The sequence below is a fragment of the Haplochromis burtoni genome, unplaced genomic scaffold (genome assembly GCF_018398535.1).
Source record: "Haplochromis burtoni strain Fernald_Lab_line unplaced genomic scaffold, NCSU_Asbu1 Contig_423, whole genome shotgun sequence".
Lineage (NCBI taxonomy): Eukaryota > Metazoa > Chordata > Actinopteri > Cichliformes > Cichlidae > Haplochromis > Haplochromis burtoni.
In genome coordinates, this window is record NW_024582784.1 from 140133 (window position 1) to 153525 (window position 13393).

At 41.4% G+C, this 13393-nt stretch overlaps 1 protein-coding gene across 5 annotated transcripts in view; it reads right to left on the reverse strand.

Annotated features, from left to right (window-relative positions):
• Positions 1 to 271: 271 nt before the first annotated feature.
• The window catches only part of lepr (leptin receptor), a 41691-nt gene continuing 28569 nt past the window's right edge, over positions 272 to 13393 (reverse strand). For all 5 annotated transcript variants that reach the window (XM_014340984.2, XM_014340986.2, XM_014340985.2 and 2 more), the window contains exons 7-21: positions 12904 to 13052; positions 11909 to 12050; positions 10115 to 10275; positions 9890 to 9989; positions 9526 to 9625; positions 8676 to 8884; positions 8407 to 8561; positions 7761 to 7914; positions 7489 to 7571; positions 6071 to 6284; positions 3860 to 4054; positions 3680 to 3763; positions 3488 to 3581; positions 2844 to 2919; positions 272 to 1740 (exon numbers count right to left, since the gene is read on the reverse strand). In XM_014340984.2, coding sequence (XP_014196470.1) covers positions 820 to 1740; positions 2844 to 2919; positions 3488 to 3581; positions 3680 to 3763; positions 3860 to 4054; positions 6071 to 6284; positions 7489 to 7571; positions 7761 to 7914; positions 8407 to 8561; positions 8676 to 8884; positions 9526 to 9625; positions 9890 to 9989; positions 10115 to 10275; positions 11909 to 12050; positions 12904 to 13052 — 2837 coding nt within the window. In that variant the 3' untranslated portion in view covers positions 272 to 819. The remainder of the gene's footprint in view (positions 1741 to 2843; positions 2920 to 3487; positions 3582 to 3679; positions 3764 to 3859; positions 4055 to 6070; positions 6285 to 7488; positions 7572 to 7760; positions 7915 to 8406; positions 8562 to 8675; positions 8885 to 9525; positions 9626 to 9889; positions 9990 to 10114; positions 10276 to 11908; positions 12051 to 12903; positions 13053 to 13393) is intronic.

Genomic DNA, 13393 nt, shown 5'->3' on the forward strand with positions numbered 1-13393 from the left:
TTAAAGCACAAAGTGCAAAAAGGCTTGATGGTTTGATGGCTGAGATAGTCCATGCAGATGTTGATACAAAAGCTACACTGCAGTACATGAAGTGTCCAAAAGCGTTGCCTGCAGTAATTCACCACCTTCAGCTGTTCTCATTTAGTCACACCAATAGCTTTGAAGCAACATCCAAGCGTTGCTTTTACTTTACACTCAAATGTGTGCCAAGAAAGCTGAAAATATGCAGATGATGAGCCTTTTTTCTCTCTCGCTTCCTTGTTTTTTTTTCCATTCTCTGTGAAACTCTTTAATCTTTCTGTGAATGTAGCAAAAAGGAATCAGTAGCGAGAATGAAAAGAATGGTTTTCTGTAATATGGGAGTGCAAACGTAGGCACAAAGAGCACCCTTTGATTCTGAGCATGTATGGTATGACCACCTGTGCGTAATCGGTTGTACGCCTATTGTAAGACCTCTTTTTTCCTTTCTTCTCAAAGACCGGTATGCTGCTTGCGCAGCCTTGCCTGTAGCTCTACTTTTTTTAACATCAGCCACAGATACGGCACAGTTGCAGTATGACACAGTAAAATCTGGGTTTTAATGCCCAACAAAGAAAGAAAGAAATGCCTTCTCCTGAGGCTTGTGCCCTCCTGATGTCTTTTCCAACAGCACACAATAGCAGCATTGATGAACATCAACTTGCAATCATACAAAGCTTGAGGTAATTCTTTTTTTTTTTACTTTTTCTGGCCTCACACCTCATTATGCCCAAAGGAACAGATGCAAATCAGCTTTGGCAAATGCTGATGCGTCACATTATGGATTTAATGGTGCACACGTTAATCACAGCTGGGTTCAAGTTGTGTGTGTTGCACTGTGCACGTAGCAGTTCTGAACTGAGGCAGGTATGGCATGGCGAAGCCACACGTCGACGGTGACGGCAGGATCCCGGGCTCGCTCGGGTTATCTTGACTGAGCAAAGGATGCAACTCCAAGGAACAGTGCCCTCTGTTCAAAGGAGTACTTTTAAGCAGCTCCACTTTGGCTTCTTCGTCTTCACTCTGCTCGTCGTCTTTCTCACTCTCCTCATCCTCTGCTGGGTAGTCCATTCCTAGATAATACAAGTCCTTCTCCCGTCTCACGCCATGCTCGTCTTCTTGATCTGATGTTTGAGAAAGCTCCTCCACAGAGTTGTTCGAGCAGGAGCGCCTCGGGTCATCCATCTCCAAACCACGACAGCTTTCCAGCTCCCAGAGGCCACCGGGAAAAGATCCTGAAATGTCAGAGTTGTTGGCAGAGAAATTTCCCTCATCGCTTGAGCTGTTATCACTACCATCCTTGTAAGGCAGATGAATGGGGGGCTGCTGGTCCTGACTGGGATTGGAGACCAGAACAGCAGTGTAAGTGACTGAAGACTGCCCAGAGTTGTCGGTGCTACCTGGATGTTGGTCCACTGAGGGATCAGCTGGCTGCAGATCATCTGCTCTTGGGCTTGAAGTAGTTAACATATCCAGAACAGCTGAAGAAGGACCCTCAACAGGGAGAGTCTCATTCTCCATGAACTGATCGACATTCAGGTCAAACCCAGGCGAATGGGAGCCAGCTAAGGCATCTGCAGGGTCTGGAAGTGGGTTTTGGATCAGGGCCGTAGTCAGAACTTTGTCCACTATAATGACCTGGGAGATGTTCTCAGAGGGCATGAGCAGCGGCCAGACCGGCAGACCTTCCTGTGGTCGGAACAGATAGTCAAAGGTGTCCACCTGGAGAAAGTTTCAGAGCTGATGAATAATGAAGCATATGGCCACGAGAAAACACTGCAGAGAATCCACTTATGATGGAAAAGACCGTTAAGAAGAGACTAAATGCATATTTTCTTGCTGTACTGATCCCTGAGGGTAGCAAACCGCTCACAAGCATTAATAACCTACAGATGGCGACAAACATGCATGACAAACATGTTGTCCACAGGTAGCTACAAAGTCATCGTGCTTCTGCCTCTTTATTTATCAAGATAGACAGGAACTACTGAAGAACTTGCATGGTAAGTGTTTTTAAATCGATTCATTTCAGTGCTCTTGCTCCTTTTCCTGGTATTTTATTGTTTTTAGTTTCTGCTTTCTCGTCTTTTTTTATTTCCTTCATTTCTTTTCTCTCTATCTTTCTGTTATTATGATTGTTTTCAAGTGCTTCCTGTCCCCGTTATCAGTGTTTTGTGTCTTTTGACTACTGCCTGTTTACTTTGATGGCTTCCTGTCTCATGTGTCTCTTTTTGTGTTTACTTCCTGTCTTTGTTTTTGTCTCCTTTGCGATTTTCTGCCACATCTTCATTAGTTCTGCTTGTATCTCGTCCCTGCCTGTGTCTAATCACAAATCACCTTTGCATGTGTGTGCCTCTGCAGAGTGATTTTCTCGATTAACCTCCAACCTTTGTGCGGCACTTTTTTGAATAATTCTTTTTTGGCTGAGATATCTCTGGTCTCTTTTTAATTGACACAAAATCTAAAGTTAAAAACAATCACTTGTAATTGTAACACTTGTAAAACACTTGTAATTTAACAAAAGGTATATGTGAGGTTCCACTCGCTCTTTAAGAAAATAAGATCATGTTAATAAGCGATCGTGTTGGCAGGTAACAGCATCTGTCAGAGTCAGACTTTCTCCGACTTACACTAAGCTACCTTAGTCATTTTCCAGCATGCAGATTGAAACACTGATCAAAATTCTCTATTTTTATTTGAAAACAGTGCAAATTAGCTTCTTTCATGTGATGTTGTTCTTTAGGGCTAGTATGACCTAGATGTTAAGATTTTAGGGTTAGTAAACGGATGAGTCAACAATGACATTCACAGTGTACATTTCATACCTTTTTGAAGTCTATTCCTTTAGCCCATGAACACTTCCTTGGATTGGGAACATCCTTCCATACAAACTTTTTCATCCTGGAAATGTAGCAGATATTCATGTTAGACATTTGATGCCTAAACGCTCCTTTCCCCTTCCTCTCTCGGCTCTAATTTTTCCACCTTTTATCAGCCAACATCAAGCGTAATTACACCCTGGTGACCTGTTAAATGTCACACCACTAATTTTTCATGGTCAGTGTCTCTGTGCCCTTAATTAGACTGCACCATAGAAATTACTATCATATATCATTTCTTACAGGTGTCTGTTCGGATAAAAAAAACTAATCGTGTATATTCAGGGTTAGTTTTACAAGATCAAACAGTGAACCCTAGAATTATCATGTTCTGGCTGTGTACCTCCACAAACCAGGCAAGCTACAGTTTACAGTACATCCAGGCCTGTCCAGACAAATGTAATTTACTAATTGACGACTTTTGATTGGTGAGCGCTAAAGATTAGTGTCACAGTCTCTCCTGTTCCTGAGTCACATCACTGAAAAATGGCCAGAGAGGTTTTTTTGCAAAAAGTCTGAATGTTTTATCGCTTTACCCTCTTACACATTTGTGTCAGTTTGTAAATACATTTTTCTGGAATAGCTCTTACTGGTTTTGGGAGAGAACCAGGGTGACAAACAGGATGATGAAAAGAAAGGAGATGATCATCAGCATTATGTAGGCCTCAGGATCTCCTCTGGTGGCTGTAACACACATGAGAGCTTTAACTGCGAGAACAACAAGAGGCATTTTGTCATCCTTTAGTGCTGCAGATGACACAACCCGTGCGCAGTGAGCATACCTAAAGTGTAAATCGGCTCCCCTTCTCCCTCAGCAAACACAGGGTACAAGAAAAAGCCGTACTCCTCTGAGGCAAAAAAATCACCTGATGGGATAAATGTAAATTGTTACAGCTTAGTTTACCTTAACATAACCAGACTCTGAAATAACAGTGCAACTAACAAAGAAGAGAATGTACTACCTCTCAGATAGACGGGGTAATCAGTGTAGTGCAGTCTGGCCCACGTCTCTGCTCTTGGCCCAGAGTCCTGCTGCTTGTGTGGCAACCACTCGACCACCATGAACAGAGGCACCAAGCTGTTCTCCAACAGGCTCCATGACAGTGACACACATGTGCTGTTGATATGCAACACGTGGAATGAACGCACGCAGCGGCCTGCAGTGCAGAAAGAAACAACTGAATTCATCCAGGGTCAGATGACCTCGACATTCACAGTGGCTTTTCTTTGCTTTTCTTTTCTTTTCTCTCATCTGTCAACATCGAAGGCTGAATAACGCTCACTGAGCTTCAGCTACCAACTTAAGGAGCATTCGGGACAGTGATGCTAGCACGTGCACGTGTGTAATCATGACTATTTATTTAAAGTTGCTGCTGACAGGAGCACGAATGTGCACTAATCTCACTACACATTAAACGTTAAAAGAAAAAAAGACTCTTGCAAACAGCTGTGAAAAACTGAGCCAAAGCAATTTTAGTTACCCCCAGAATCTGAATCTGAATATTTGAATTTGAATATTTTACAGAGATTTTTTAATGATAGAGGAAAGTGAAACAGCATAACTGACAGAAAAGAGTCTCTTAATTTCAAAGTGGTCGATGTGTCATTTAATTGTTCCTGCAGGGAAACGTATTTACAATGCTTTCAAAAATCAGCCACCAAAAAAAGAAGAAAAACAACAAATAAAATTCATTTCACGTCCAATTACACCAAACTCACAGCAAACTAAAATTAGGTGTATGTTTTTTCAGCAAAGACCAATTCAATTAAGCGCCTTTCCACCTTTTGGAAAAGTGTTTTGTGGAATAATCTCGGAGCTGAAATGTGGGAACCACTGATCTTCCTTTTTTGCTGTGTGCAAATTTAAGTCGTCCTAACCTACACGACTTGACTTTTTAATTGCTAGAGAGTTTTCGACAGTTCTTATTCAGTGTGAGATTTGTTATGCCAGCTTGATTATGCTGCTGTAACTCACTGCAACCAGAATAAAGTGAAAGCGCTTATAAATTTAAAGAATTTTCCCAGTAAAACCTGTTTAATTCAAGTTTGTGGGCAGAAGAAAACTGGCGTGGAAATACAAATGCATATCCACTTGATGCTTGTTAGTCCTTTTGCTCTGTGTGGAACTCCACCAAAGGAGATTTCTAAGTCAGGTGCTCAATGATTTACCACAAATTTGCTGTGCTCTCGTCTTCAGGTTGCTGCTAATAAAACTCTTCTTTAATAATCAAATCATGAAAACAGTCCAGCTTTATGGACAATTAATTTATTCTGACAGTTATTCTCTGAATCATGATTAAAGGAAGAGAAAAATGTTACACAAACACACACACACACACACACTAGACATCAGCCTTGTTTCCTATGTTCCGATTACTCTTAGCACTCACTGCACCAGAACTAATGGATGTTGGGCATCTATCATGGCTCTTATGAGCTCCCAGAGATAATTATTTTAGATGTAGTCTTAAACTAAATGGATGTTTTTGGCCTCTGCTTTAAGGCCAAATATTTCGAGCATGTGTTATGAGGCTGGGGCAGAAGCACACTGGCAAATAAACACATACAGAAACATGAGTTCATCTTGGGCTTGTCAAAATCTCAACATACAAGCCTTGGTGATTATTGGCAAAAATTATGTTTCCAGTAAGTATTTTGCCATGAATGGACACCACTGACCACCTTGTTCTTTTCTTTCCTGTAAATCTGCACCTGTGTCTGTGCACGTTTGAGTGTCCATAAATCTGTAAGAACTGATGAAAGGTTCATGGACTGTTTGCTAAGAATCTTGCCCTTGCTTTTGTGAGCCTGTACATTTTTCAGTGTTCAAGAACACTTTTGATCTCAGCTAAGGTTTATATTTTCAGAGGAACGTGAAGCCTGAGATTGTTAAAACTGCCTGTCTCCTGATGAAATCCTGGATTGATTTAAAGATATTATATCAATATATGGCTTATGTGATTTATTTTATTCTTTATCTAAAACTTGACAGCCTCCAGCATGATCACACTGAGCTTCTTTTGGAATACTAATATAATGAGGATGATGAGGGATATTATTGATTGATTGATTAAGAACAGCCTCAGGCTAGAGTGACAAGAACATCGCCTAATAGAATAAATTCACTGAGTGTGTGACTGGTCACACGTCCTGTTATATTCTCACTCACTCACCTTTGGGCTGTCTCTCCAGTGTCATGTTTATGTTGTCTGTGGAGTTCCCCAAACTATTGTAGGCTTCCACAGTCACAGTCTGGAGCTCCTGGTTCCACTCGAAGCTGTAGGAGGACGTCAGCTCGATCTTCTCCCTCAGCACAGATCCGCTTGAGGACCGACGCTGGACTATAAATCCATCCACACAATAGGAATTCCCAGAAGGTGCGAAATTCTACAAAACAAATTGAGAACATTTAAGCATTGAAAACAAGGGTCAATATGGCCAAAGCTTAGTAGTTCCTACTGAACTTTATTCATAAGAATATTCTAAATAGTGGCCTTGAATAGCTTTGCATCATACGATGGTTAACACGTGTAGTTATTTTACCAACACTATGCATATCTGGGAACTTCTGGGAGACCAGCTGCTTGACTTTGGGAGAGGAATGTCCCAGTTCCTGTCTGATAGAGCGGCTGACAGTCTATAGCAGGGGTCTCAAACTTAAATGAGCTGTGGGCCTCTGCTGGCACTGTCATCTCATGTGAGGACCACTTAAGCAGTACAAAAAAACCCAACAAGAAAACGCCCACAAATATTTCTGAAAATGTAGTGGTTTGTTTGTTGTTGCTTTTTCATTTCAAATATTGCATAACACGACAAAACTGCAAAGGCGAAGGCAGATTTGAACTGAAGCCTTTTATTAAATAACCAAATAAACACATTGGTCCTCTCTTTGTATCCGGACACGTGGCAGCACTTCTACTATCATTTTGTTCGTATTTAACAAAATAAAAATGCAGACATAAGTGTTCACATTCGTTTTTGACTATCTCACTGAACTAACAGAGCCAATCTCAGCACGTTTGTACTCTCTGCTCGTATTGCCTTCATATGAAATCATTTTTGGCTTTTTAAAGAACTTATTTTAACATTGACCTCAACAGCAAACAAATCCTCCCTAACAGAAAAAGTAACTTCAAGGGCCAGATTGTATTATATTTCTTCACGTCGATATATATTAAATTTGACTTTTGTCTGACCGCAGAACCGTTTCCACTTTGCCTCAATGCAGACAGCAACATTTCTGGGTCATGTTCATATGGCTTCTTCCTCATTATTGGATACTGATACCCAAAGACCACAGGCATCCAATAAGTGATTATCACCCTTGTCAATCAGGCACAGAGATTTCTCCCGATACTAATAAATAACCTAATAGGGAATAGTGTGGTTTATTGAAGTGTTTTCTTATAGCATTTGATCAAATAGTAAGCTTCACCCCACAGAGGAATAAAAATAAATAAAAATCAGGTTTAGCCACAGAGAAAATACTCGTTTAGCATCTTTTTGTGTTTTTAGAGGGACCTGCAGACAAGAAGAATATCACTGCAACTAACTCTTAATAAAAAAAAGCTGAATACTGTAATGTATGTACCTCAAACAGCAGCGTGATGTTAGACTGGTTTCTGTGTGGATCATCTTGACGGATTCTCCAGAAATCAGGGCCTCGTTCAGGAGCTGAGGAGATCAATTAGCAAACATTAAATCCACTCGCAGCCTTTACTTTTGTATTTCTCTGCTAGGAGATGGCATTTGTGTGCGCCATGTCCATTAGAGTAGAAATCACATGGTCAGATGCGACTGGAAACGAACATTCATATCAGAAGTCAAGGCTGCCACCGCTGCTGTTTCGATAACATGTTTTACCTCTGCTGTTTTGCGGAGTGGAGTAGACAGACTCGCTCCAGTCGCTCCAGTAGCCGGTGCCATTGGTGTGCTTGCAGCGCACTTGAACCACGTATACGCGGCACATATCTGGTACGGCGACCTCTGCCCACAGAACCCGCACAGGATCCTGAAGCTGCGGACATTTTTGGGGCTCATTAAAGAAACAACACGCATTCCTAATGGAAAATGTTCGCTCTGCGCAGTACACATCTGCTCACTCTGTCTAGCCTCCTTATTTTATGAAAAGACAGAAAATGATTTCTTTATATTTTTGGTATTTCGAGCAAATTTTGAGATGAGAACACAAATGAGAGCGTTTGTCCAATTTCCAGGAGAATTTTTCAGTCAGAGGACAGCAGTTTGATCTCATAAGAGACACACAAGCTGAGGTTATATCAGAGCATCCTGTATCATTTAAAGAAATATTTCATTTGGCATATTTTATTCTGGGTGTTTCACAGGAAGCTAACAGTAGTAGAGTTCTGACAATCATCCAGTATCATATCATTGTAGAAATATCATTCATTCCAAACTTTAGAGGCTTTTTTGAATCATTGATTTGTGAACCCACCACACCAAGCATTCAGTCACAGCGTGTGGTTGCTAAACTGTGCGATAAGCTCACCTTCCACTTTGGCTGGGGGCTCACGGTGGATGGCGAGTAGTACTGAAACTGACACTGGAGACCATCGACTGGCAAAGGCGGAGCCTGCCAGGTCACCTCCAGGACCCCACTGCTGTGGCTCACTGCCTTCACATTAGCGGGTGCGTGAGGCTTCACTGCAGGAAAGACAGAAGTTCGGTTTCTTTGTGGTAAACCTGGAGTAACGGTGCTGCTGAAGAACATCTAATAAGCCTGGAGCTCTTTAATTAAAATGAATCCTTCTTTCTCACCGTGATCTACAGGTGACAGGTAGACCGGTCTGGACCTGATGGGACCCAGTTGCGATGGCAACTCCAGCCAGAGTTTATAGCAGTTCATCCTCAGAGGGTGGATGGTGCAGGTTTTCTGCCTGCCCTCCATGCAGGCAGGACTCATCTCCCCCAGATTCTCACCCGCTCTCTCCCTCTCCTCCATCTCGTCACATGGCAGGTCGGCCCACCTGACATTAAAAACAAAAAGACACAGATGAAGTCGTGTTCTTTTTTTGTCTCCACATGAGCTGATTTGCCTGTGCTTGTACTGTTCTTGCACATCATAACGACTGTCTCTCCAGGACCAGTAATGCACCAATGTGATGTCATAGATTTGTTACTTCAAGGAAAAAAAAAGATTAAAATATTAAACACAACTTTACCAAGACTAAAGAACTGGTGACAACTAGAATAGTTGAAGTCTGAGCAAAACAATCTGATCTGAAATATGAAATAAGACGTTCTCGTCATCTTTAATACAACTTACATCTGCAGTACGTCAGTCAGTTAGAACGAGCTTGCATAATCGTGTCAGGCCACACTGGTTTTAAAGAGAGGAGACTTACTATTGTAGTCTATTGTATTGTATAATACTAACGACTCACACTTACAGTGCACTGTTGAAATAAACTTCCTGATATTGCTTCTCTAGTGCTAAACACACAGGTCGAGGGTGTGTTCAGTGAACCTGGTGTCCTGGTACACTGTGTGTGTGTGTGTATAGTAACTTCCAGCTTTTCATCACACAAAAGTTTTATGAACAATGCAGCATCTTTTAAGAAACATAAACACTCCGGAAATATCAACTGGATTGGAAAAGGTGCTTTACTTGGATTGAAATCTGAGCTTATCCGGCTGTTTGTGAGTCCAACTGCAGTCCATGGCATCAATGTCCCCGTTGGTTACACACTTTATATCAATGTCAGCTCCTGAAACACACAAAGAAAAACAAATTTAATTTGGGTGACAGTCACAAACACATCACCTGAGCTAGCCCCTGCACACTGAGGTTATTCTGGTTCACGCTGTTGTGCTTTCACATGTCGCCACTCTGCTTTGTCAAATGAACACTGAAGGGACATGGATTTCAAGCAACTTTAAAACATAAGAAACTGACTTTCGCTATAAAAATAGGGAAGAGAAATACATTGGATAACACTTAGACTTGTTTTTACTGGTCCAACAAAGCTCACCTTCCACATAGATCTGGCTGTAAGGGATGCTCCACTCTTCGGTACACCTCAGGAGGTCATACATTTGATTCTCTGAAGGATGCAATGTGATCTTGCTCACCTGGTTTAGGTCAACAAAAATATTTACTGTACTGGAGGCTGTACGTCTTTAAAAATAGGCCCACAGAAATATTCCGAGCATCACAAAAACCTCTGCAGGGAGAGGGTTTTTTTTGTACTTCTTACCCACTGGTTGACTGGGTGGTACAGGGTGGGTGAAGGCAGCGGTTGGAAGTTGAGCTTCCACACGGCCATGCTGGCATTCATTCTGTGGTCGTTGAATACACAGTATACTGTTACGTTCTCCCCGGGTCTAGCCACCACTTTCTTGGGGATGTAGCTCACCGCTGCACGCAGGAAAGAAAAAAAAAAAACACGTCATTTTATGTTATGTTTACTGCCTCAAAGAAGAAATCTCATTTTTAACTTTTTATACTTTGAAAAGCCTTTTACAAAAGACACAAAGCCAAATGGATGTCACTCAGATGACAAAAACAAAGCCCCTCAAACAAATCAAACACATGACTCATTCTCATTCACCCACAGTTGCCACGTAGACCTTTACAAAAGAAAAAAAAAAACTTTCTATGGAATTATGAAAACTTTGTCAAAGTTTGCCATTAAAAGAACGAGAGGGGAGCTATCCGACTCCTGTCACACAGCCACCTGAAACTTCTGTGAGGAACACTGACTCACTCAAAATGTAACTTTTGTGAATGCTTCATCAGGACGTCTGCAGCGTGTTCTTCTGTTCTGGCATCGTTTTAGCCAGAAGTTTCTGAGTCACCCTTCAAGCCAAGACACCTCACATCATCGAAATTACTGCTGTTTTACAAGGACGACTGTGTGGCTCGTTTTAGCGGGATTACTCAGAGCTGCTGAGTCTCACAAACTTTTAACCCCATGACACGCACTACTGTACCACTGACACTCAGTACATGGGCAGTCTTTGGGTAACAGTATCTATTATCTAGGAAAAACATCACAAATATGTCTGCTGTGACAATACAACAAGACGCCGTCACTTGTGCTGTGTAAAGCTTTTGGAATCAATTAGCCCAAGTTTAGTATGAGTCACTGATCAGCTGACATGAAGGCTTCTGATTTTAGTTCATGCAAACAATTGTTATGTCTCAGTTCTTGCTCTTGTTTTTCAACTTTCAGTTTCATAATTCATATTACTGTAGAGTCTTTACCTACAACATACAGCACCTTGATGCAACTGTTGTTGTGATTTGAGTTGAATAACTTAAAAAAATGTTTTGCATGCACTAATACAGACAGTGCTTGACAGATTTATTAGACCAACACTCAGTGTTTTTACCAAAGCAATCCCATGTTAACACTTGTATTTACCTAAATCAATATTTTTTATGTTGAAATATAATTATTGTTGCTGTCCAAAAACTGTAAAGTGCACTATTAACTTTATTTGATTAGGATATCTGATATGTTCAGTTTGTTATTTTGCCTAATAAATGAAAACTTAATTTTTAGTTTTTCTTGTTTTTGTTACAGGTGATCAAATAAAAAGACTATACAGTAAATAATCCCTTTTATGAGCTCTTAATGCTGATCATTAACCTGGAGAATGACCTCTGATGAAATACTCATATGAGTTTTTCAGTGACTCAGTCTAATGAGCTTGGATTGGACATAACTGCGCTCAGTGCTTGACCCTATCTGAATGAGCCTCTCAGAGAAATGTGAGTTGACCCACAGCCACCAGGACAGGTTTAAAATGTTAGGCTCACTGCAAAAAAAAGATAATTTTATACTTATATTATCCTTTACTCCCTGATGAATCTTACACTTACTAACTTCTTACACTTCCTTCTTATATGTTCTTATATGAAATGGAGTACCGGATCAACTGATGAATACAGTGACTATATGTGATTTTCAAACAATTCTAGAGAGATAAGAAGCTGGTCCCATGAATCATCTCCTAAGGTTCTGCTGTGAGGAAGCAGCTCTTACTATCCAGGCGGATGTGGTGAGGTTCACTCCATTCACTCCACAGTGGAGGCTCTTCCGGGCCGGAGCAGCGGACCTGAACGGTGTAGTTTAGTTTGGGCTTCAGATCCAAAGACACTCTGGGCTCTCCAGGCGCAGACACCACCTGGAGACAGATAAGGAATACTGAAGAACATGCACACATGTGCCCACAGACTGCTGGGTGTTGTCCACTTGGAGTGATGACTAAGTCAAATCCATCGTCACAGCATGGCTGCTGCTTTTGTTTAGAGTCCTCTTAACTGGAACTGCAACTGGAACTGGACTGTTTCTACATGCAGCAGCTGATTATTATCGTTATGAAGCATGATGCATTTGATGAAGAATCTATTTTAATTGTGAAATGAAGCAGGAAAAAAAACATGCCTAAGAGTACACTGATGTTACTCAAGCAGATTGTGAAATCTTAGCTTGGCAGAGAGCCCAAAGCAGAGAGGGAAAGTAATTGGACAGTCTCGGTCGTTGTGTCCTTGGGCAAGGCACTTCACCCGTTGCCTACTGGTGGTGGTCAGAGGACCCGGTGGCGCCAGTGTCCGGCAGCCTCACCTCTGTCAGTCCGCCCCAGGGCAGCTGTGGTTACAATGTAGCTTGCCATCACCAGTGTGTGAATGTGTGTGTGAATGGGTGGATGACTGGTTGTGTAAAGCGCTTTGGGGTCCTTAGGGACTAGAAAAGTGCTATACAAATACAGGCCATTTTATTTTTACCATTTATATGTGATTTATAACAATCACTATGAATCAAGAATTTTTTTTAAAGCCGATATGATCCAAGCAAAAACACTCAGTAGATTAATCTGGGGGACTTGTGGTGAACAACCAGGCTTCAAATATTAGCTGACATTTTACATGCAAAGGTATGAAGAAAAAAAACAGGAAATCCTGTTAATTGACGGCAAATTCTTAGTAGAACTCTCCACCTCTTATATAATCTTCTAAGTATAAATAGTTAGTATTTACCTGCCAGGCCGGGTGAGTGGTGCCAGAGGAGTATCGGACTTCATATCTCAGTGGACCAGCGTCAACGTCGGCCGGGTCATCCCAGAGCACGATCAGCTCTGCCTCGATGGTCTGAGTGTGTGACAGGTTGCCTGGAGGACTAGGTTTCTCTGGAGAAAAAGATTACAGCAACGTAAGCTTCACAACACCGTCAATATACAGCACATCTGACAAATTCATAAAACTACTCTGCAGTGCTGTCAGAGTGCATCATCACAGGTTACAACCAGACAACCCGATTTAGCTCATGGCCCATAAAAAGAAAACAAGGCCAAAAGCCTCCTTCTGGTACTGTTTGTTATTTACTGTCACTCTGACAGTATGCCACTAGAGCCATGCAAATCTAATGATAGCTCCAATACTGAAGTATTAAAATTAAATAAATGAAGCTGAATGCAATTTACTTTCTCAACCAGGCATAAAAGGCAAGTTCACTTTACACTTTAGTCTA